General features: G+C 39.7%; 1 protein-coding gene across 1 annotated transcript in view; it reads left to right on the top strand.

The window, feature by feature from the left end:
* The window catches only part of PPP2R5A (protein phosphatase 2 regulatory subunit B'alpha), a 101,844-nt gene that overhangs the window by 38,216 nt on the left and 41,275 nt on the right, over nucleotides 1-22,353 (top strand). Inside the window, exons 2-3 of the mRNA XM_007058007.4 lie at nucleotides 6,344-6,540; nucleotides 20,448-20,549. Of these exons, the coding sequence (XP_007058069.1) occupies nucleotides 6,344-6,540; nucleotides 20,448-20,549 (299 nt within the window). The remainder of the gene's footprint in view (nucleotides 1-6,343; nucleotides 6,541-20,447; nucleotides 20,550-22,353) is intronic.

Genomic DNA, 22,353 nt, shown 5'->3' with positions numbered 1-22,353 from the left:
TGAAGGGGTCATAAACATTTTCCATTTTTACTTATCCATCTTGGGGGTGGGGGTCGCCTTATAAACGAATCAGCTTATGATCGAGTATATACGGTAAGTCTATAAACAAGCAGAGATGAATAGCTGTTTCTTGAAAAGTTAGGAATCGTGTGCATTTGATTCACCATCTCTCTGAACCTTGTCTTTTTCAGAGTTTTGCAGGGTTGCTGAAGCAACAAAAAACTTGAAGGTTTTAGGGGAGGATTTTCAGAAGTGTCTTTTACTTTAGGAGCACAAATTCCATTTACTTACTGGTTCTTTCTGGAGCATTCACAAGTGTGTTGGAGGTGGCGGCATCATGTGGTGTGGGATGGGAAAGGAAATATGAATAAGTAAAAATGAGGGAGTGAGAAATTAAAAGGCTAGAAATTGAAATGAGGGTTTTGTGATAGCGTATACACAGAAATAAGAGATTCTGCGAATATGACAAATACATAAAATAAAAAATGGTGTGTGAGACATGGTAGCAAGGAGAGTCAAAAAGGCACATGGCTGTTTTTTACTTACAGGCATTTGTACAGCATTATCACTATAGAATCCAAGTACATGATAAACTAATCATAACTCTCCTTTTCTAAAATTCACCTTTCATTTCTTTACTTGAAACTGAGGAGTAGGTTGATCCTCTATCCTCAGGAGACAAAATGCAATTATTTCCCTATAGTCATCCTTTCTCTGTACAAATTCTGTTTAGATTACAATCTGCTTCAGAAATAATTTTCTAAATCTATTATACATTTTTCCACTTCCATGTGTCTGACAAACCGTGAGTGGGTTTGTTCCTTTCACTGTTTTTAAGAAGCCGATTATATTTGTAATTCAGCTTTATTATATGTAATCTTGCCAGAGTGTGATAGATTTAACTCCCAAGCAGGGGTTCCAGGATTCTTGGTAAAATGCCAGCCCCTTTCCCTTTTCAGCACTTGGACGAGGACTAAAGTGGCCTTCTCCAAGAACTGTTCCTGGATCTTGGTTGTGTCTCCCCATGCCCCCAAATCTTTTTATATCTGCATCTAGCTAATACGTGTCTGGTAAACTGTTCAAACATTATGTATAGAAGTTTTCTATCAATAGAAATATTCTATTGGGAGATGTGGGAGATCACGAAAACCACAAGGGTAGGCAGACTTTGTGCTATGCTAGAACTAAAAATAAATGTTCTACTTATATTAAGATGTGTGACTTAATTAAGATCAGATTTGCCTTTTGCTTGCAGATAAATTTAACAGTGACTTGGGCATTATTGAAAATGCGTTTATAATATTTTGCAACTCTGTAATAGAAACTGTAGCTTTGACTCATTTTAATACATATGCTATTAAAAACTCATTCTAATTACTCTCTCATAATTGCCTCTTATTCTGAGAACTGTTGAGGCTTTCAGATTGAGTGATAGTTTTGTTTGAACTGTGATCTTCAGTAACAATCTAAGAATTTTTTTTTCCTGTGATACACAATGGTGTTCAAGATGTTAAGTCATCCTGTCTCAATATGGCAACTGTCTAATGGCACAAACCCAAACATCCCTGCCCCACCCCGTCTCCGAGGCCCTGCCCCCGCTCCTTCCATACCTCTCCCTTTATTGCTCACTCCCCCCCACCGTCACTCACTTCCCCCAGCCTGTGGTAGGGGGTTTGGGTGAAGGCCCTTGGAGGGGGGGTGGGGCGTGGGAGGGAGTGCGGGATGTGGGCTCTGAGAGGGAGTTTGCATGCGGCAGGGGGTGCCCGCTCTGGGCTGGGGCAGGGGTTGAGGTGCAGGCTCTGGGAGCGAGTTTGGGTGCAGGAGGGGATGTGGGCTCTGGGCTGGGGCAGGGGTGCGGGAAGGGGTTTGCAGGTTCTAGCCAGGCAGTGCTTATCTCAGGCAGCTCCTGAAAGCAACCAGCATATCCCTCTGGCAGTGGCTCCTAGGCAAGGGGGGTCAGGGGCTCTCCGCGCTCTTCCCCTGGCCGCAGGTACCACCCCCGTAGCTCCCATTGGCCACAGTTCCCAGCCAATGGGTGCTGCGGAATTGGTGGCTCGGGGCGGGTGCAGCGCGGGGAGACCCCCAGGGACGTGCCAGGCACTTCCGGGAGCAGCAGGGAGCCTGCCTTAACCTCGCTGTGCTGCCGGACTTTTAGCACTTAAAATCTCCTGGTTTGGCTTCAGTAGCCTATGGAAGATAGAGCCTGATTCTGGGAGACTCCCAGCAAAATGGGGAGGCTTGGCAACCTTTTCTTTCAAACATGCAGGGTGGCTTACACTGTACTTGCCTAGTGTAATACTTCCAGTCAGTATAGTTTTATGGATCAACTGTTAACTGAAGCTGATGGATGTTTACTCCCTTACCTCTGCAGGAGAGCAAACTTTTAATTACCTGCCTGAGGACATATTTAAACAGAAGCTCTGAGCAAATAATAAAAATTGTAAGCCTGATTTGGTAAATACTCTTCTAGAAAGGAAAGGCTTCAATAACTAATGTAAGTTTGTTTTTTTGTTTTTTGTTTTTTTAAACTAGCTAGTTACTTTAGCCTCATATCAGGAAATAAGTCAGGTGAAAAGTTTGTATAATGAATTTTTACTTTAAAAACCGTTAAAAACCACTGTCAATACAAATTATTTTAATAGTGAGTTAAGTAATTTAGTTCATCTGTGTATTCAAAATATTTAGGAAGCTCATCACTTTAGTATCTTGGTAGCGTACAAAATACATTATACATCAAGGTAAATAGATATTTGTAGCCTACTACCAAAATAAGTTGACAGTAAAAATAGAATGCAGCAATGTGGTGTTTTTTTACTTTTTGCTTTACTTTCACTTTTTAGAAGCATCTGCCCCAATTATTATATTTCAAATTTTTAACCCACACATTAAATTGAAATTTTTTTCCGTTGACAGTCTCTACCTTAAAATAAATACATATCTGTTTTTTCCCTTTTTTATTTAAGGCGTTGTCTTTTCTGAAAAAATTCTGCCCATGATTTAACATGTGGTGGCAGTGGTGGAAATACTAATTTAGATAGGTTCAGATGGCCACCAGTGCTTTTACCACAGTATATCTTGTACGCTCTCATGCCCATTCATTCAGACTATTGTATCTTATATGCATTCAATTTAGGAGGGAGGCTCAGACAGAAGGGATTTTCTTTTTTCTGGAGATCACCTGGGGTTTCCAGAAACTGTAACTGTACATCAAGACTCTGAAAATGGGGCAGCCATGAATGCACAAAGGGGGTATGTTTGATCACAAAACAAGAGAATCGTTGGATCATTAGACTTCTGTATTCTATATCTTTCACAGATACTGGTCTGTGCCACCTATGTAGATGACCCCTCCGGAGTGAGAATGGACACTCTCAAAACTTTTCTGGTGACTACTTACTTAGCAAGATGGACAAGAAATATCTCTCAGAATGAGTAGATCTGTGGTAGACTTGTGCTGATGGCTTCTTGGTCTTAGAATAGTGACCAGAGGCATGCCACTCACCTAAAGATACACCACTAGTGATCTTTGTTTCTCTTTGAGGGAAAATTCTGCTAGTGAGGGATGCTTTCTCCATTCACTGGGAATGGAGGAGTATGTGGCAATTCACCTGTACTTCTGGTATCAAAGTCTTTGGTCAAGGTCGTGGGGCGTGATTTTATTATTCTAGAGTCCCAGATGGATGATTCCTATTCTCCTTTGCATGGCAGAGTCCCATCCTGATAGGCTGAGAATGTTGCTTTGGACAATTAGAGTGCTTCACTCCATCTCAGTGCATGAATGCAATTAATTCCAAATAGGGTACAGGACAGTAGATATGGTATCGCCAGTCAGGTCTCCCAACTCCTGACATCTTGGAAGGAGTCTACAAGAGTCGCATGGTTTTGAATGTGAACCATCTGCAATGGTGTTTGAACAGGTCTTGGGGACCCTTCTTTTGCATGTACAGACTATCAGTCTTTACTTGTCAGATTACAATTTATGGAGATTGTTCTAGTTTAATTTGGCAGTTTTTTAATCCCTGTTACCAAGCTCAGACAGGGATTTGAGTCCAGCATTAAAAAGGCCTCTGAGTCCTGGGTGACAAATAGTGCCTGACAAAATGGTTGAGGTGAGCTTTGTCTTAATATTAAGTGCTTTACATACAAGATAATTTTCAAGGTGGAAGTGACTTCAGGCTCTACGGACCAGTTTTTACTGTAAAGGATGATGCCATGGACTTGTCCAAAATTTCATGGCCAAGGTGATTCATTTAATCTTTGAGTCTTCCATCACAAGAGTAGGGTCTTAACCAGTAAGAGAACCTGTGGATTCTACTTGAAGCAAAATACAGACTTCAAAAGCACAAATGGGCGGGTGCTCTCTTCTTTTTTTTTTTTTTTTTTAAACATCTATTTCATGGAAATGCTGTCACTAGAAGAGGACATGCCTGAGGGGGTGTCTGTTGTGATATAGCTGTCCTTGGATCTGATATAGTTGGGTCTAGGTTTGGAGGTCAATGGTAATCCTAAACAGGAGAGCTCCGATTGCTTGTCACAGGAAGATTTCAGTCAGCCATGTTATCTGTGCTAAATACATTTTCAAGCATTATTATTCAGACATGACCTGTGGGAAGGAATCCCACTTCATTTTCTTCCCATAGAATCTATTTCTGAAGAATGTGGAGCTTGCATTCTTCTTCCACCTTCAGGGGTTGTCTTTCAGGATGACTCCTACTGCACTGAGCCGCGGTGGGGGGGAGAAACAAGTTGTTTGCACTCTTATCCCTCACTGGATTTAACTATCTTCACTCTCTACAGTTTTTATTATTTCACATTATAGGGATATTGCTACTTACTTTTCAAGAGTGAATTTTGCAATGATGGTGTCTGTACAAACTTATTTGTGTGTAATTGGAGTTTAGGAGAACTCTTAATTCTCACTTTTAAAAAGAATTATGGAAATATCTGGGGGCTTTTGAGATATCTAAGACTGTCCTTAAAGCCCTTCAGCTGGCCTAATTGCAGAGGGCCAAAAAGCTTAAGAGCAAGGGGAGTTTCCTGCATGGCTCACTCTGGTAGCATGTCACAAGAGTAAAAATTCTATATATCTTCAGCGAAGCAGTTACCAAGGTAGTTTTTCCTTCTCCTGACTTGCTTATATTTTATGATGTGGCAATACCAGTCTGGATGCTCCACGGGACTTACTAATATTGATCAGATAGTCAAAGTAGTGTAGGCTAACTACAGCTGCTTTCCATTTCTGAAAACTCTCAATTGGGTAAGCCTGCCTATGTGTTCAGAGAGAGAAATGGGAGTGAAAATTCTGCAGCTTGGCATAGTATTTTAAATGTCTGAGAGATGAGGGGACTCTTTCATACTGGTGTTGCCAGAATACAAACAACAATTAGTGAGAAAAGGGAAATTTCTTCCCCCTGTTGAATTTAGTTAAGTGGTGTGAAATTGAATTGATTTATCAATAACCATAACAACTCTGCCTGATTTTGTTGTGACTTTGTATGCAAAAGTCAGAGGGTCACAATATTTTGAGCAAAAAATATTTATTTTCCAGTAAGTTTAATGTGGTTTAGTAATTAATACTCTAAAGCTATTAAAATCACTCTGCCACAGATCCAAATTGTAGCATTAATGGAAGAATTTTGCTCAGTTAGTGGGCTGGGAAGGCACACAAAGACTGATGCTTTATGAAAATGCTGTCATAGTCATGACAGACATATGGTCTTAAGTGATCACAAATTGTTCAAACTGGAGAATTTAATAAGTTAGTTTATTTTACTAATTAAATTTCTCTAGTCTAAGATGTGAAAATCCAGGATAAAATATTTTCTGTGAAATACCGGGGTCAATTCTCCACTGAGACATTCATCCTATGATGGCAAGAGCTTTATATGTGGGTAAAAAAAACAAGGTATCGGCCCTGCAAATTTTTTAATTTTTAAATAGACAATGTAATAAAGAATTAGTGGATGGAATGCAACAAATCATATGATTGAGTGGTTAGTTCCATGGTGATGGTGGGAGGGTTGGTATTTGTTTTAAGTTTTTTTGTGTAGAATATATTAGTTTTTAAAAGTGTAATTTCTCTCTATATTAATTACATTTTATATATTCCCCATTTAAATCTCTTACTCATTGTGGATATACTATCAAACCCTCAGTTAAATTTCATGGTAGTGGCACAAACAACTTTGATTTTAGATGTGACAGTATTGAACATTAATCTCTCTTGCTTGCCACCCAAAACTAGTCTTCCTTATTAATACTCATGGCTGATACGATATTTAGAAATCAATGCTTCAATTTCTAAAATCTTAAGTGGCTTTTTTTCTTTTTTTTCTACTTATAGATGCCACCTCAAATGAACAGCAAAATCTTTTTTGTCAGAAGTTACAGCAGTGTTGTATACTGTTTGACTTCATGGACTCTGTTTCAGACCTGAGGAGCAAAGAAATTAAGAGAGCCACATTGAATGAACTGGTTGAATACGTTTCAACAACTCGTGGTGTGATTGTTGAGTCAGCATATGCTGACATAGTGAAAATGGTAAGTAAAAAGTGGAGTTGAACAGTATTTATTTATTTGATATATTTAAAACTAAATAAAACATTTCTTACTGATCATTAGCTTCTGTCTGAATTTATATTGTTACAGTAGTTATAGAGCATTGCCATGGCTGACACTGCCTGTAAATTTAGTATAGTTCATAAGTAATTATTTAGAAAGCTCTGCTGAATTTGTCAAATCTGAAAAGTCGCTTTATTTGATATAGCATGGTAAATGCAATATAGCTAAATTTTTAGATGTGACGTATGAAGAAAGTTAGCTTCTGGACAAGCTGAAAAAAAATCCCACAAGGTTCAGAAAATGAGAACATTTTGAGTTGTTCTGCCAGTGCTTCCTTACTTGAGAATTGCAATAGATGTATGGACTCTTAAGGGTGAGTATCGGAGCTAAAACTCAGGGAGAGATTCTTATTGAAGTTAGAATCAATAGAAAGGAAGTTTCTCTACAAGGAGGAAGGAACTGGTCCTACTCAGAGTAAATGCACTTACAACTACCTTAAATCATTTAGGTGTAACTGTATAGTCTAGAGTCAACATAAACTGATGTGTACTGCAGAGCCCTTTCTGTAAATTACTGTGGTTATAAAACAAACAAGAAATTATTTACAGTTGTTAACTACAGTAACTTCTGTTTTTTCTGCTCTTATGTAAGGAAGGGATGTTTGTGTTTCAAAGCAATCTCTGTGCTTCTCATTCACTTTTTGTTTTTGATGTACATATTACATGTATTTAAATCTTGATTGACTGATAGCTCTTTTAATTTACACATCTATAGTCTTCTGAGCAACAGTTTGAAGACTTTAATATAGGAGGAAAAAAATGTTCTTAGCTCTGTCTCGCATACAGGGATCTGTAAAACATCAGTCTGTCATTGTGACTTTGAAATGTAGTAGTAATACTGACAGATTGACAACAACTTCATAAGTATGGTCTACCATCCAGTTATAGAATAATTCTTCCCCATACTTTGTTGAACCTAATTTTTTTCCACTTTCCTGCTGTAAAACTAGCTAAATTTTCCTTTCTCTCCTCAACAATTGAGAGATTCTAGCTGGGTGTTTAAGGTTAAGAAAACTGGCATTAGGCAGTAGAAGAGGGTCAAGTATAGTGAAAGGTTTCAGAGTAACAGCCGTGTTAGTCTGTATTCACAAAAAGAAAAGGAGGACTTGTGGCACCTTAGAGACTAACCAATTTATTTGAGCATGAGCTTTCGTGAGCTACAGCTCACTTCATCGGATGTATACTGTGGAAACTGCAGAAGACATTATATACACAGAGACCATGAAACAATACCTCCTCCCACCCCACTCTCCTGCTGGTAATAGCTTATCTAAAGTGATCATCAAGTTGGGCCATTTCCAGCACAAATCCAGGTTTTCTCACCCTCCGCCCCCCCCCCCCCCCCCCACAAACTCACTCTCCTGCTGGTAATAGCCCATCCAAAGTGACCACTCTCTTCACAATGTGTATGATAATCAAGGTGGGCCATTTCCTGCACAAATACAGGTTCTCTCACCCCCTCAACCCCCTCCAAAAACCACACACACAGACTCACTCTCCTGCTGGTAATAGCCTATCCAAAGTGACCACTCTCCTTACAACGTGCATGAAAATCAAGGTGGGCCATTTCCAGCACAAATACAGGTTTTCTCACCCCCCCCCCCCTTTTTTTTTTCCAAAAAAACACACACACACACAAACTCACTCTCCTGCTGGTAATGGCCCACCTTGATTATCATGCACATTGTAGGGAGAGTGGTCACTTTGGATAAGCTATTACCAGCAGGAGAGTGAGTTTGTGTGTGTGTGTTTTTTTGGAAAAAAAAAAAAAGGGGGGGGGGGTGAGAGAACCTGTATTTGTGCTGGAAATGGCCCACCTTGATTTTCATGCACGTTGTAAGGAGAGTGGTCACTTTGGATAGGCTATTACCAGCAGGAGAGTGAGTTTGTGTGTGGGGGGGTAGAGGGTGAGAAAACCTGGATTTGTGCTGGAAATGGCCCAACTTGATGATTACTTTAGATAAGCTATTACCAGCAGGAGAGTGGGGTGGGAGGAGGTATTGTTTCATGGTCTCTGTGTATATAATGTCTTCTGCAGTTTCCACAGTATGCATCCGATGAAGTGAGCTGTAGCTCACGAAAGCTCATGCTCAAATAAATTGGTTAGTCTCTAAGGTGCCACAAGTACTCCTTTTCTTTTTAAGTATAGTGAAGTGGCCATTAGGAAGATTGTTGGGTGGAGGTCAGGTATATAGGGGAGTAGAATGAAAAGTTGATTGAAAAGTAGTCAGAGGGAAAAAGGCATTGAGTTCAGAAAGTTGAGACAGAAGACAGCATGATGAATCAGAAACTCCTGGAGATCTACTGAAGATATGATCTGGGAGAGTCACCCAGAAATACAAGAAGAAGCATCTTCAGTAGAGTATCTCCTCCACCCTTTTTGGATCTCATAAGAAACTTCCACCCTGGTTTCCACCAATATAGCCCCTAGCCACTTATCCTTAAAACATACTGTCTTGGCCTTATTGGGCTCCTTGGGGACAACCAGGTAGGAAACCTTCCTCAACTGCCCACTTCCACAATTAAATCTTCCTCTTTCATGAGACATTGTAGATCTACTCAAGAGGATCAGCGTCTACAGCCTCAGACTGCACTTGCACGAACATGGCAGTAAGGAAGAGTACCTGAAGGAAATGGAATCCAACAGCAATATATTCTTCCTTGACCAAAGAGGCAGTCATCCCTTCTACTCCTAGACAGGTGGTTGATTTTAGGATCTTTCCAGACGTCCTGCAACACATGACAGGCTACTTGGAGATTCCAGTGGAGGTAGTGCAAGAAAAATCCCATTCTTCACTTTGGTAAAGAGCAGAAGAAACGTCTACTTGACTGATTCACATAGGAGAATGGAAGAGGTTTTCTATTTGTGCAGTGCAGTGTCACCTGTCTCGTGTGGAAGCCCCTGTTTCTGCTATTTTGGAATATTAACTATCTTTAAAACATTTTGGACTTTATCAGCTCTAAGTATATATTTATCAGCAATGTCTGCACATTCACCCATGCAAAGTCCTACTATATTTTCCCCACCTCCAGTTGCTAGAGTCCTCAAAGGTCTCATTTATTTATAATGACCTGAAAATCAAAAAAGGAACTGTACAAAAAGGGAAAACGTAGACAAATTGCTAAAGATGAATACAAAAGAATAGCACAAGCATATAGGGACAAAATCAGAAAGGCTAAGGCACAAAATGGGTTACATGTAGCAAGGGACATAAGCAGTAAGAAGAAGTTTTAAAATATGCTAGAAGCGAGAGAAAGATGAAAAGCGTAGTCCACTACTTAGTGGGAAGGAGAGCTAATAACGATATCAGGAAGGCTGAGGTGTTTAATGCCTATTTTGCTTCAGTCTTCGCTAAAGAGATTAACTGTGACTAGATGCTTAACACAATTAATATTAACAAAGGGGAAGGAACACAAGCCAAAACAAGGAAAGAACAGGTTAAATATTGAGATAAGTTAGATATATTCAAGTTGCCACAGGGCATAATGGAATCAACCTAGGGTACTTAGGAACTAGCTGAAGAACTCTCTTGGAACTGTTAGCAATTATCTTTGAGAACTCATGGAGGACTGGTGAGGTGCCGGAGGACTGGTGAGGTGCCAGAGGACTGGAGAAGGGCAAACATAGTACATATATCTAGAAAGACAGGGGTGGGGAGTAGGAAGAGGAACGGGGGAATGATAGGCAGTCACCCTATCTTTGATACCTGGGAAGAGACTGAAACCCATCATTTAACAATCAATTTGTAAGCACCTAGAGATAACATAAGATAACATAATAGCCAACATGGATTTGTCAGGAACAAATCATTCCAAATGACCTAATATCCTTCTTTAACAGGGTTATTGGCCTAGTTGACGAGGGAGAGCACTAAATTTGATAGATTTTGGTTTTAGTAAGGCTTTTGACACAGTCCCACATGACATTCTCATAAACTACAGAAATGTGGTCTAGATAAAATTATTCGAAGGTGGGTACATAACTGGTTGAAAGATCATACTCAGAGGAGTTATCAGTGATTCACAGTCTAACTGGGAGGACATATCTAAGTCGATCCAGGGTCAATGGCCAGACCCAGGACAGACATTTTCATTAATGACTTGGAGAGTGAAGTGGAGAGTCTGATGAAAATCTGTGAATGATACCGACTGGGAGGGGTTGGAAGCATTTTGGAGAATTGGTCTGAAATTAACAAGATGAAATTCAATGAAGACCAGTGCAAAGTTGTGAACTTAAGAAAGAAAAATCAAATGAACTTGTGCAAAATGGAGAATAACTGGATAGGCACTAGTACTGCAGAAAAGGATCTGGGAGTTAAAGTGGATCACAAATTGAATATGAGCCAACATTGTGTGTCAGTGGCAAAAACGGCTAGTATTTTGGAGTATATTAACAGGAGTGTTGTATATAAGGTATGGGAGGTAGTTTTCCCACTCTTCTTGGCACTGGTGAGGCCTCAGTTGGAGTATTGTGTCCAGTTCTGGGTGCCATACTTTAAGATGTGGGAAAATTGTAGAGTCCAGGGGAGAGCAACAAATATGATAAAAGATTTAGAATATCTGATTTGTGAGGAAGGGTTAAAAACACGAGGCCAATTTAATCTTGAGAAAAGAAAACTGAGAGGAGAACCTGATAAATCTTCAAATATGTTAAGGGCTGTTCTAAAGAGGACTGTGATCATTCGTTCTCCATGGCCACTGGAGGTAGGACAAGAAGTAATGGGCTTAATCTGCAGTAAGGGAGTTTAGGTTAGATATTGGGAAAAGCTTTCTAATTTTAAGGATAGCTAAGCACTGGAATAGGCTTCCTAAAGATGTTGTGGAATCCCTGTCACTGGAGGTTTTTAAGATCAGGTTATACAAACAGCTGTAGGGAATGCCCTAGGTATACGTGGCCCTGCCTCAGCTCAGGAGTCTGGACTAGATGACCTTCTAGCCCTACATTTCTATGATTTTGTTTTTCCTTCAATCTGAGAGCCTATTCTTTCCTAAAACCGCAACAGATTGTTATCGGGCTTAATGGAGACCTGTTTTGAACCCCTAGCAAACTGCCTTTATTCCCCCTTCTGCCCCATTGGTCTGTGAATACTGACTTTTTAGTATCCATAACTAACATCTGTTAGAGGGTAGGGAAATTCAGACCCTTATGGCAGGTCCATTTTACAGTGTTCCTTAAAGATAAGGTGACTCTTAAGTTCTTATCTCTTAAGTTCTCTTAAGTCTCAAGTTCCTGCTGAAGATTGTGTCAGATTTTCATTTAAATCAGTTGATTGATTTCTCAGTTTTCTTCCCCAAACCCCACTGAAACAAGGGGCAAACACAACTGCACTCTCTTGTTGTAGTCAGGGCTCTTTCATGCTACCTGGACAAGACCAAATCATTCAGAAGCTCCCCTAATACTGTCTGTAGCCTTTGCAGACAGGATTAAGGGTCAAGCCATTTCTTCCTAAAGGTTGTCTAAATGAACTTCTAACCGTATTAGATCTTATTATCCATCATGCCCCACCAGTGAGAATTGCCACATAGTTTAATAAAACCTGGTGTAAATAGTCCAGATGAAGATTCAGACAGAAGACTGAATTCATAGTATATGTCGTTGGCTGGCATTACCTGTACTGTGTGTTTTTTTTGTCAGCAGAAAGAACTGGGAGTGTATTGTATTCTAGTGACCTTAACATTAGTGATACCAGGGGTGTTTATGCATTAGGCTTTTGTGCCAATAATGTCCTACTGTTACCACTGCCATTTCAGCCTTGCTGGTTGCAGTAAACAATAGCAGTGTTAGTGTAGATGGGATTTCAGGTGGCTGCTAGTAATTTAACCATCTAAGTGTACTCAGCATAGGTTGGGCATTTGACCGGTCCAAAAATAATCAGTCAATTGGCCAGTCAGACATTGGTCAGATATTGTCGAATGTCAAAAATAGTCAACTATTTTAAAGCACTAATTTATTAGAACAGTAACAAAGAGTAAGACTTTATGGTCTCCAGTAGGCTTAGCCGTAGATACTTATGCCTAATAAAATAAGTTAAGTAATTTAGTTTTTGTAAACTCAGAAAAATGCAAAACATAATGAAATGATGTTCTAAAAAATGAAGATTTAATTACTACTTTTTTTTTTAGGTTATCATTTAAATGTTAACATTATTCAAGACTGAACAGTTACAAAAAAAGAAAAATAAACTTAAACAGAAATAAACCAAACACAGAGGAACTATTAAAGAAAAGTCATTTAAAATGTGCTTATCTGAGGTAGGCAGCTTAATAGCTTTGCATCTTTTTGTTATGTGTTGGAGGAAGGAGGTTTAACAACTGTGAACCCTCCTATCCCTTCCCCATTCCTTTTTGAGTTAATTACGATATGTTTATCTAGTCATTTTAGACTGTACGCTCTTCAGGATAGGAACCGCGTCTTTTAACTTGTTTGTTGTGCTTTGTAAACCACCATGTACGTTAATGGCCTGGTATACAAATAAAGATATACATACATACAATGCTTATTCTAGAAGATTCCAGTCAATCAAGATGTTCAGTTTTTTCAATACAGGTAGCATTAGCATGTAATAACGTGAGTGATCAAGATGTTTAGGTAAGCTAGCAACAGGTAGCACCATGATGCAGTCAAAATGGTAGGTCATGGCTTGCATCAGCATTGTTGCTGAAATATTTGACTGCGGTCAAATAATAGGTTGTCAGCTGACATTATTTGACTGGTCAGTTGACCAATTTGCCAAGCCTAATCTAAATATAAAGCAAGAGACAATCGATAGATACACATGGGGGAGTACAAGTGAACAATGAGGCAGTATTGGTCAGTAATATAGGCAGTGGGCTCTACATACCCACAGTCTAACCTTTATCAAGTATTTTTGTAGGCAAAGGAGAGTTTTTGAGGAAGGTTCTGAATTTGGGTAATGAGGTAGCATTGCAACTGTTTACAGGGAGCAGCTCCATGCATGTGGGAAATCATGGGGAAAAAGCACAAAGGTGCTTGCTTGTTGGAAAATGTAACAAGTGAATGATAGAGGCTGGTATTGTGGGCCGATCAGAGGTAAGCATCCACAGCTCAGTAGTGAATGAGAGATGATGGGTAGGATGGGGATTAACTATGAAAGGCCTTGAAAGTGAATACAAGCAGCTTATTTTTGATATGATAGAAATGCAGGAGCCAGTGTAAGAAATCACAAAGGTGAAATGATTAAAACAGACTAGGAAAATGATCTTTGCAGCAGCATTCTGAATGGATATGAGTGGGGCAAGATTGCATTTGTCAAGGCCAGAAAAAAGAAAGTTACAGTAATCAAGACACAAGATGATGAGAGCTTGGATGAGTTTTAACTGGATGGATGGGTGGATGAGAGAGACCTTATTTTTGAGCAGTTCAGAAAGAATCAGCAAGATTTAGACATAGCCTGGATGTGAGGATCTAGCAAGAAGCCTGACTTGAAGATAATGCACATGTTGTTATAGGCCTGAATGACCAGCAGGATGGTGGTAATGTCCACAGTCAGTACTTTTGGTGGCAGATGCTCAGTCTCTTTCTCAAGATAATTCCAAAGCAGACTGTGGAGAGTAACAAAAGGATCTCACAATATTGGGTGACTGGGCAAGAAAATGGCAAATGAAAGTCAATGCTGATAAATGCAAAGTAATGACATGGCCAACTATACTTACAAATTTATGGGGTCTAAATTAGCTGTTAGCACTCAAAAAAGAGATCTTGGAGTCATTGTGGATAGTTCTCTGAAAACATCCTCTCAATATGCAGCAGCAGTCTCAAAAAAAAAAAAAAAAAAAAAAGCAGCTCCCAATGTTAAGAACCATTAGGAAAGGGATAGATAAAAAGGCAGAAAATATCATAATACCTCTATATAAATTGATAATACACACAAGCCTTGAAAACTATGTGCAATTCTGGTCACCCAATCTCAAAAATATATATATTAGAATTGGAAAAGATACAGAGAAGGGCAGCAAAAATGATTAGGGTCTTTTTAATATCTCCCATTTAATATTTAATGTTTAATATTATTTAATCAATTAATATTAATAATGAATTAATATCAATGTTTAATTTAATAATATTATTAAGGTCTTTTTAATATCTCCTGATACGGACATGTCAGCTTGGAAAAGAGATGACTCAGAGGGGATATGATAGAGGTGTATGATATCTTGACTGGTATGGAGGAAGTGTTTACTCTTTCACATAACCCAAAAACAGGGGTCACCTAAGTTTCCCTCTAAGCTGCGCGGCCACGCAGCAGGCTATCAAGGGCGGCACACACTGGGAGGGTGCCGCACCCCTGGCCAAGCCCTTATGGAGCTGCCAGGCTGTGGAGAGGTGCCCCTCCCCCAGCCCTGAGCTGCTGCAGCGAGAGGGGGTTTGGGGGAGTCCACTCTCCCTGCAGCAGCCCCAGGGCAGCCTGTACCCCAAACCCCTCATCCCTGGCCCCACCCCAGAGCCCTCACCCCCGGCACTTCAGTCCTCTGCCCTGGCCCTGAGCCCTCTTCTGCACCCCAGGCCCCTCATCCCTGGCACCACCCCAGAGCCTTCACCCCCAGCTGAAGTCCTCACCCCTTAGCCCCAGCCCTGAGCCCCCTCCCATACTCCAAAGCCCTCAACCCCACACTGCCACACATCACCTCCATATTGGTGCACATAACAAAATTCATTATGCACATGGACATACAAAATTAGAGGGAACACTGGGGGTTACCCAATGAAATTAATAGGCAGCAGGTTTAAAAAAAAACAAAACAAAAAAACCACACAACGCACAGTCAACCTATGGAACTTGTTGCCGGGGAATGTTGTGAATGCCAAAACTATCACAGTGTTCAAAAAAACTTGATAAGTTCATGGAAGATATGTCCATCAGTGGCTTTTAGTCAAGATGGTCAGGGATGCTACCCTATGCTCTGCGTTTTCCTTGCCTCTGTTTGCCAGAAGGTAGGAGTGGATGACAGGGGATGGATTACTCGACGATTGCCTGTTCTGTTCATTCCCTCTGAAGCATCTGGCATTGGTCACTGACAGAAGACAGGATATTAGGCTAGGTGGACCATTGGCCTGACCCAGTATGGCCATTCTTATGTTAATATGCACGGCATTGTAGGAAGGAGAATGAACTAGCAGTTAAAGCAGGGTAGTAGGTAGTGTTGTTCCCTTTCCAGGAAGTAGATCAGGGGAACTAGATGGTGTTATGAGTGTTATCGAGGTGCTCTGTTTCCGACTGCGAGATTACCCTCCCTCCCATATGGAGTATATTAAGGAATTCCCTATTGAATACTGGCAAGTCTGAGGAGATATTGTCATGGCTATTGAGGCCATATTGGCCTTTCCCTGTGTGTTTCCCTGAATTTAAAAGGCCTGAAGAAAGGGAGCCTTCTCCCAAAGTGGTTCAAGGAAAATGGCCCTCCCCAGAATCATCCTGCCCAGATAAATCACTGTTGCTGGTACCAAGAAAACAGTCTCTCCTTTTACTTGTCCCAGATAGTCTATCTAAAGAACTAGAGGTGTCTGTCAAACATCTGTACACAGATCCAGATCTTGATGATAAAACATCTTCAAATGTGTGGGTGTGCATCATCTCCTTTTCCTGGAAAGCTTAGAAATAACTACTATCTTAAAGATCCTTTCAGTAACATCAGAGACAATGACACACCCAGTTCTGGATATTCTGGGTTCGCCTTCCAGAAGTAAGATACCTTGCTGCTTCTTGACACTAAGTATACCTAAATAAACCTGGTTAAATCCATCATCTAAACCAGCAGTTGCTAAGAAATCAGACAAGTTATACAATCTGCATCTTCAGGGCTTCTTGTTCTTCCAGACCTACTCAGCTTCAAATTAATTGGTAGTGGAAACTGCCATTCTAAGAGCAAAGGGGGGTTGAGTCCACTCTACCCTTTCAGACAGAGTAAGAAGGTGGTAGATACTCTGGGTAGAAAAGTTTTGTGCTCTGCTACACCAGGCACTATTAGAATTGGAAACTATGAAGCAGTAGTGTCCAGTTACCAATATTACCAATGGGAGGAAATAGTACTGTTTTGCCCAGTCACTGCTGGAAGACCAGAGAAAACTAGCCAAAGCCCTTCTCATCAAAGATCAATTACCTGCTTAGCACATATTAAGAGCATCTTTCTGTACTTTTGATGCACCATTCACAATTACTTTAAGGGGCTTCTCCTTACCATGTTTGTGAATACTCCTGCAGTAACTCCAAAAACAAGAATTCCAAATAGATCTCCATTTAATGGTAAAAACAACGTGGCATCTTAAAGACTAACAGATTTATTTGGACATAAGCTTTCATGGGTAAAAAACTGCTTCCTCAGATGTTTTTGTGGACACAGACTAAGACGGCTACCCCTGTGATACTTGACACCATTTAATGGTGTCTAGCTGTTCAGCTGTATATCAGATGAAGTTCAAAATCTATAGGATTTCTTAGATGACTCGGAAAAGATTTGGGGTAACTGTGTCTCTATTCCCTGTTCATTTCAAAAGAAACAATTGTAAGAGGCCCATGTTCAGCATCAGCAGACATGCAGCCCCTACAAACAACGAGCTAAAGGGAGATCTGCTGCATAATCTTCCTTTGCACCAGCTTCAGGTTTGACAAGATGTACAAGAATCCCAGACCAGATATAAACCTGTCTCCCCTTAAATTTGGAAACTTTCTTAGATGACTATCACCACATCCAGTGATCCTGGAGATCATCCAGGAGAGCTGCTCCATTCAATTAAACGCCATCTTTTTCTCCATCACCCCTTGTTCATTCCTTATCTCTCTTCAGGGATCCTCTTCACGGGAATTTACTAAGATCAAAAGTTTCTCTACTTGAGTCAGGTGCCATAGAGGAAATTTCAGAGGAAGGAATTTTTTTCAGGTAATTTCTGACCCCTGAGATGGAGGCTTCCAACCCATTCTAGACCTTCAGAGAAGTTAAATTTCCTCATCAGCTCAAATTCCACATGCTTATCCTAGTCTCTGTCATGTCTGTCTTATCTACAGAGCACTGGTTTGAGGCATTTGATTTATAGGATACATATTTTCACATCTCAATCACACTTTCTAATTGAAAAGGTTAATTACTGTTGTGACTAAGATTGCTTAGTGTTAGAGGAGATCATTAATAAGTGGCTTCCATTGTGCCTATCTAAAGCATTTTGAGTATTCATAAAGTACCTTGCAGCAGCACATAGGAGATGTCAGAGTATCCATGTCTACCCTTATTTGGATGATTGATTCATTGAGGGGTTCTCCTAGGGGAATCAAGCAAAAGTTATGATACAGACAACACATTTCCAAACACTAGGGTTCAAGATATATTGGAAGATGTCGTACACCGCTACAACCCAGATGACAATTTTATTGGGGCAGCTTTTTTTCTTCCAGAAGAAAGATGTTTAGAGTAATAGTAATACTCAGGAGAACTCATGTCAAATAGCGATGTTCCTCAAGCTGATGGGCCTTATGACCTTGATGTACATATCTCCATATGCACATCTAAAGACGAGGCCTCTACAACACTGGCTAGCAAGACCATTCCAAATATAGACGGCATGTTTATGAAATTGCCACTATCTCTAGAGTTGTGTTCCTATATCTCATGATGGATTTGAATGTAACTTCTTTTAAGACATTTCAGCATTAACTCCCTGGCTCCATTGGCCACAGTCATCTCAGATGCTTCCAATTTTGGCTGGGGAACTCATTACAAGAATTTGACTATTCATGATCAGTGGAATTTCTGGGAGGAAAAATCCATATCAGTGTTTTAGAATTACGACCAATATATTGGTATCTCAAGTCCTTTCGCCCTCGACATGGAGAGTGTTTCAGGTAGCTATCAATAACGTCACAGCAGTATTTTACATGAACGTACTTGGGTGAGGACTGTGGGAAAGGTGCATAGTACAGCAAACTTATCCTATAGCTCTCCACTTTGCAGATAAGGAAAATATATACTACTGGCAGATTAGCTGAGCAGAGATTTTACTTGATCAGCAGGAAGTAGCACTCAAGAACTCTGTAGTAAATGACATTTTCTCCCTGTGAGTTTATCTGGAAATAGATATATTTGCAGCAAGACCCGGCTCCAACCTTTGGCGGTCTTGCTCCAGGGTAGGAGTGGATAATGAGTCCATCTTGAATGACTTTCTTTTAGACGGGGGACTAGATTTTCTTTTTATGGTATTTTCCCAATTTTTAAAGGGTGTTTTTTTGTCTCTAACTGCCTCTTTTATTCTCTTTAGCTATGGTGGCACGTTTTTGGCTCTCTTGTTTTTGTTTTGTTTTAAAAGTGGGGTATACATTTCATTTGAGCCTTTCTTATGGTGTTTTTAAATCGTTTCCATGCAGCTTGCAGTCATGTCACTCTTGTGACTGTTCCTTGTAATTTCTGTTTAGTTTCCTCATTTTTATGTAGTTCCCCTTTTTGAAGTTAAATGCTATTGTGAACCCTGAACCAAGAATGAGAATTTAGGGTTGGGATAATATACCTAAGAGTACTTCTCATGTACTAACTAATCTTTCTGAGATTTTTTTTAAAAGTTGTGAAATCAAATTTGGACATCCTTTTCCTCCAACTTTCTTCAATTTTCTTATTTCCAATGTATTACAAACCTTTTTCCTGCGTAAGACTCTAACAAGTTGTATAACTCCAGTTTTTAAAAGGGGATTTGCTCGTTCCACAGTCATGCCTTGGAAGAAGGATCACTGAAAAGAGGGGGAATTTGATGTTGGCATGGTGTTGAACTGGAGAGATTAATCTGTCTGATCACTTTGGGCACTTTTTCAAAGGCATAAGTGGCGGCTTTTGGTGCCTGACTGCTATTTGTCCCTTTTTGAAAATCTCTATTTCCTTGGACCCAATAGGTTAAAGAAAATTGAAAGTTGTACTTGGAAAAATTGAGCCAAATGGTCCTTGAAGGAATAATGGAAAGGGCAAAATACAAAATCAACTTGGGATTCTCTAGCAGATTTTCAAAAATACTATTTATCATGAACAGTGTAAAGCAGATTCCCTCAGGCAAACAAAGATATCTGTTTTCTTTTTGACTGCCGAAACATTTTTGTTCTCTTGTCTAAACTTCAGTGGGCTTGGGAAAATTCCTGAAGAAGATTCCTTGTGTTCCTGAAAAGGTCCTTGCACTGTCCCTTCTGTAAGATGGCTGGCTTAGATCTGAAAATGCTTGTAAAACTGCATCTTTTAATTTTTCTAAATTGTAGTCTGTCCTAAAACTAAGACTTACAGCTGTGTGTAACATAATTTTTGGCATTCTTCAAACTTTGTAAGATCTTCAAGCAAAGAGACAGTAAGGATTTGATATTTCTAATGTAATAACAAGTAGAAATATTTGTGGAAGGGTCTCCCTTACATTCAAATGTAGTGCTGCTAACTCACAATTTTTATTGCAAGTTATGTAAGTTTGATGTTTTACTTAAAGCCCAGTTCCTGCAATCCAAGTAATTATGTGAAAATTTCAGCTTTTAATTAAAAAGAAAGACATTTCTAGTTCTCATGTTTGCAAATAACAGCTTGAAAATGCAGCCCAAATGCCCAGAAAACTGAAAACCTAAAGACAAAATTAACCTAATTTTTAAAAAGTCTTGTGATTTTTCTCTGGCCTGACTCATGACTTTTGAATATTTGGGACTGATGATAATGCAAAGGTGAAAAGAAAAGGGCAAAACAGTTGTTTAAAAACATTCTTGTTTCAGTTCATCTTGATATTAGATAGAGGCAATTGTTTAGCATGGGCTTTTGAAATTTGATGAGCAACACTACAAGTAATCAATTTTTTTTTCTTTGCAGATTAGTTCTAATATTTTCAGAACACTTCCACCAAGTGATAATCCAGATTTTGATCCAGAAGAAGATGAACCTACTCTTGAAGCCTCCTGGCCTCACATACAGGTATGGGATTACTTTTTCAACCAATCTTGAAATGTAGAAACTAAATGGTGATGTATTCCTATGGATATTTCTCAAAAAGAACAATTTATTGCATCTGCTTATCATTCCCCCTTCTAAATTTAGAAACAGTTGGATTATTTTTTGAAAAAGTTTAAATGCATCTTTCTGCCACACTCACACACATGAGCCCCTCAGAAAGGAGTTAGGTGTGTTTTGATTCTTGAAACCAAGCCCCTATATTTTTATTATCCTATCATAGCTGAAAACCTGGCATATGTGTTTCATGTACAATATAGCAGTATTTTGGCTTCACTTTTATCACAATCATTTTTAAGCATTGCATATTTTGTACATGTAATAGTGGGTTTTCTGTATGGTTTAACTAAAGTACAGATGTGTATCAACAAATGAGTTTTTTCCTTTTGATAGTTTAAAAAAAAAAGAAGAAGCAATAGACTTAATTTTTCTTTTGAGCAAGACAAATATCTCCCTCTTCTTCCCCTCCCCCTGCCCCCCCAAAGCCTACAATACAGGCATTGTAGTTGGATAACAGTTGGCGAGTTATTTCATTGTTTCACTCCTGTACCAACCTCGTGACTTTGTAGCAGTGCTCTATTAATTACGATTGATTTGTGATACTGTTTTTTTTTTCACATAACTGTTTATTTGAACAAGCAAACATAGGTTGTAGTCAGCAGGGTTCTGATTGCATGTAGTGACCGTACATTAGCTTGGTTTGGGGGGGCAGGGGGAGTCCTCTTGCATTAAATCAATAGGGAGCAGATAATTATACTACCTAGTGCGCACCACTACAAATCATTTGGTGATTTCAAATGCTACTTTTTGACACTATAATCCATAATTATGCTACTTTAGTTAAATTACAGAGAATAGTGCCATGAATATTCTCTACAAAAAGTACCTGTTCAAGGCAGTATTTGGATGCTTAGTCATGTTAAAGATACAAATTTCCCTGAGCACTGACCATTCAGCCTAAGGTTCCTAATAACTATTAACCCCCTGGGGGAAAAGAAAAAGTCTTTGACTGAATTTTACCTGCATGAGAAATAGCTATAATTGCAATGAGTCAGAGGCTTGATGAAAGGAAGGAGATTAGAGCAGATGACTCCTACATACAGTAAGCACATAGATCAGCTATATCAAAGGACTTTGGTCCATCAGGAGTTAGAACTTAGAAAGGCCTGTGAAGTTCACTTGCAGGCATAAGACAGAGATCTACCTCTCCCTATAGAAGTGATATGTTTCTCTTGACATGCTCAGTACTTCTTAGAGTATATGTTCCTATGGGTGCTCCACCCTATGGGGGGTGTGTGTGTGTGTGTGTGCGCGCCTGTGTGCTCTCTGCCAGAGACTGCAAAGCAGTATCTGTGGATCTGTGCAGAGCAGCACCTCGTGCTTCCAAATAAGGGCGTATAAGCAGTCACGAAGCTGCTCCACTCACCTCCTTCTCAACCACCTCTGGCTTGAGACAAAGCAGTTGCATCTCCACTGTTTCAGCTTCCCACTTTTCTTAACATAGATATTTTCTTTTTTTCTTTAGTTCAGTTATTTTATTTCTTCACTCCTGTTCTGTTTTAGAGGGGGCTTTGCCCCCCCCCCCTTTTTTTTTCTTGTTAGAACCCATGTTTTTAGTCCTTTAGCACTCCAGGTTATGCAGAAGACCCTGAGGTTTAAGCCCTGCCAGACTTGCCACACGTCTTTGCCCCATAGTGATGGGCATTGGAGATGCCTCCACTGCCTCAGAGACACCTACCCAAAATGTATGTTCTGCACATGGTTTAAA

Source organism: Chelonia mydas, chromosome 3, assembly GCF_015237465.2.
Source record: "Chelonia mydas isolate rCheMyd1 chromosome 3, rCheMyd1.pri.v2, whole genome shotgun sequence".
Lineage (NCBI taxonomy): Eukaryota > Metazoa > Chordata > Testudines > Cheloniidae > Chelonia > Chelonia mydas.
The sequence above is the reverse complement of the archived record's forward strand: the minus strand, read 5'-3'. Positions and strand labels throughout refer to the sequence as shown.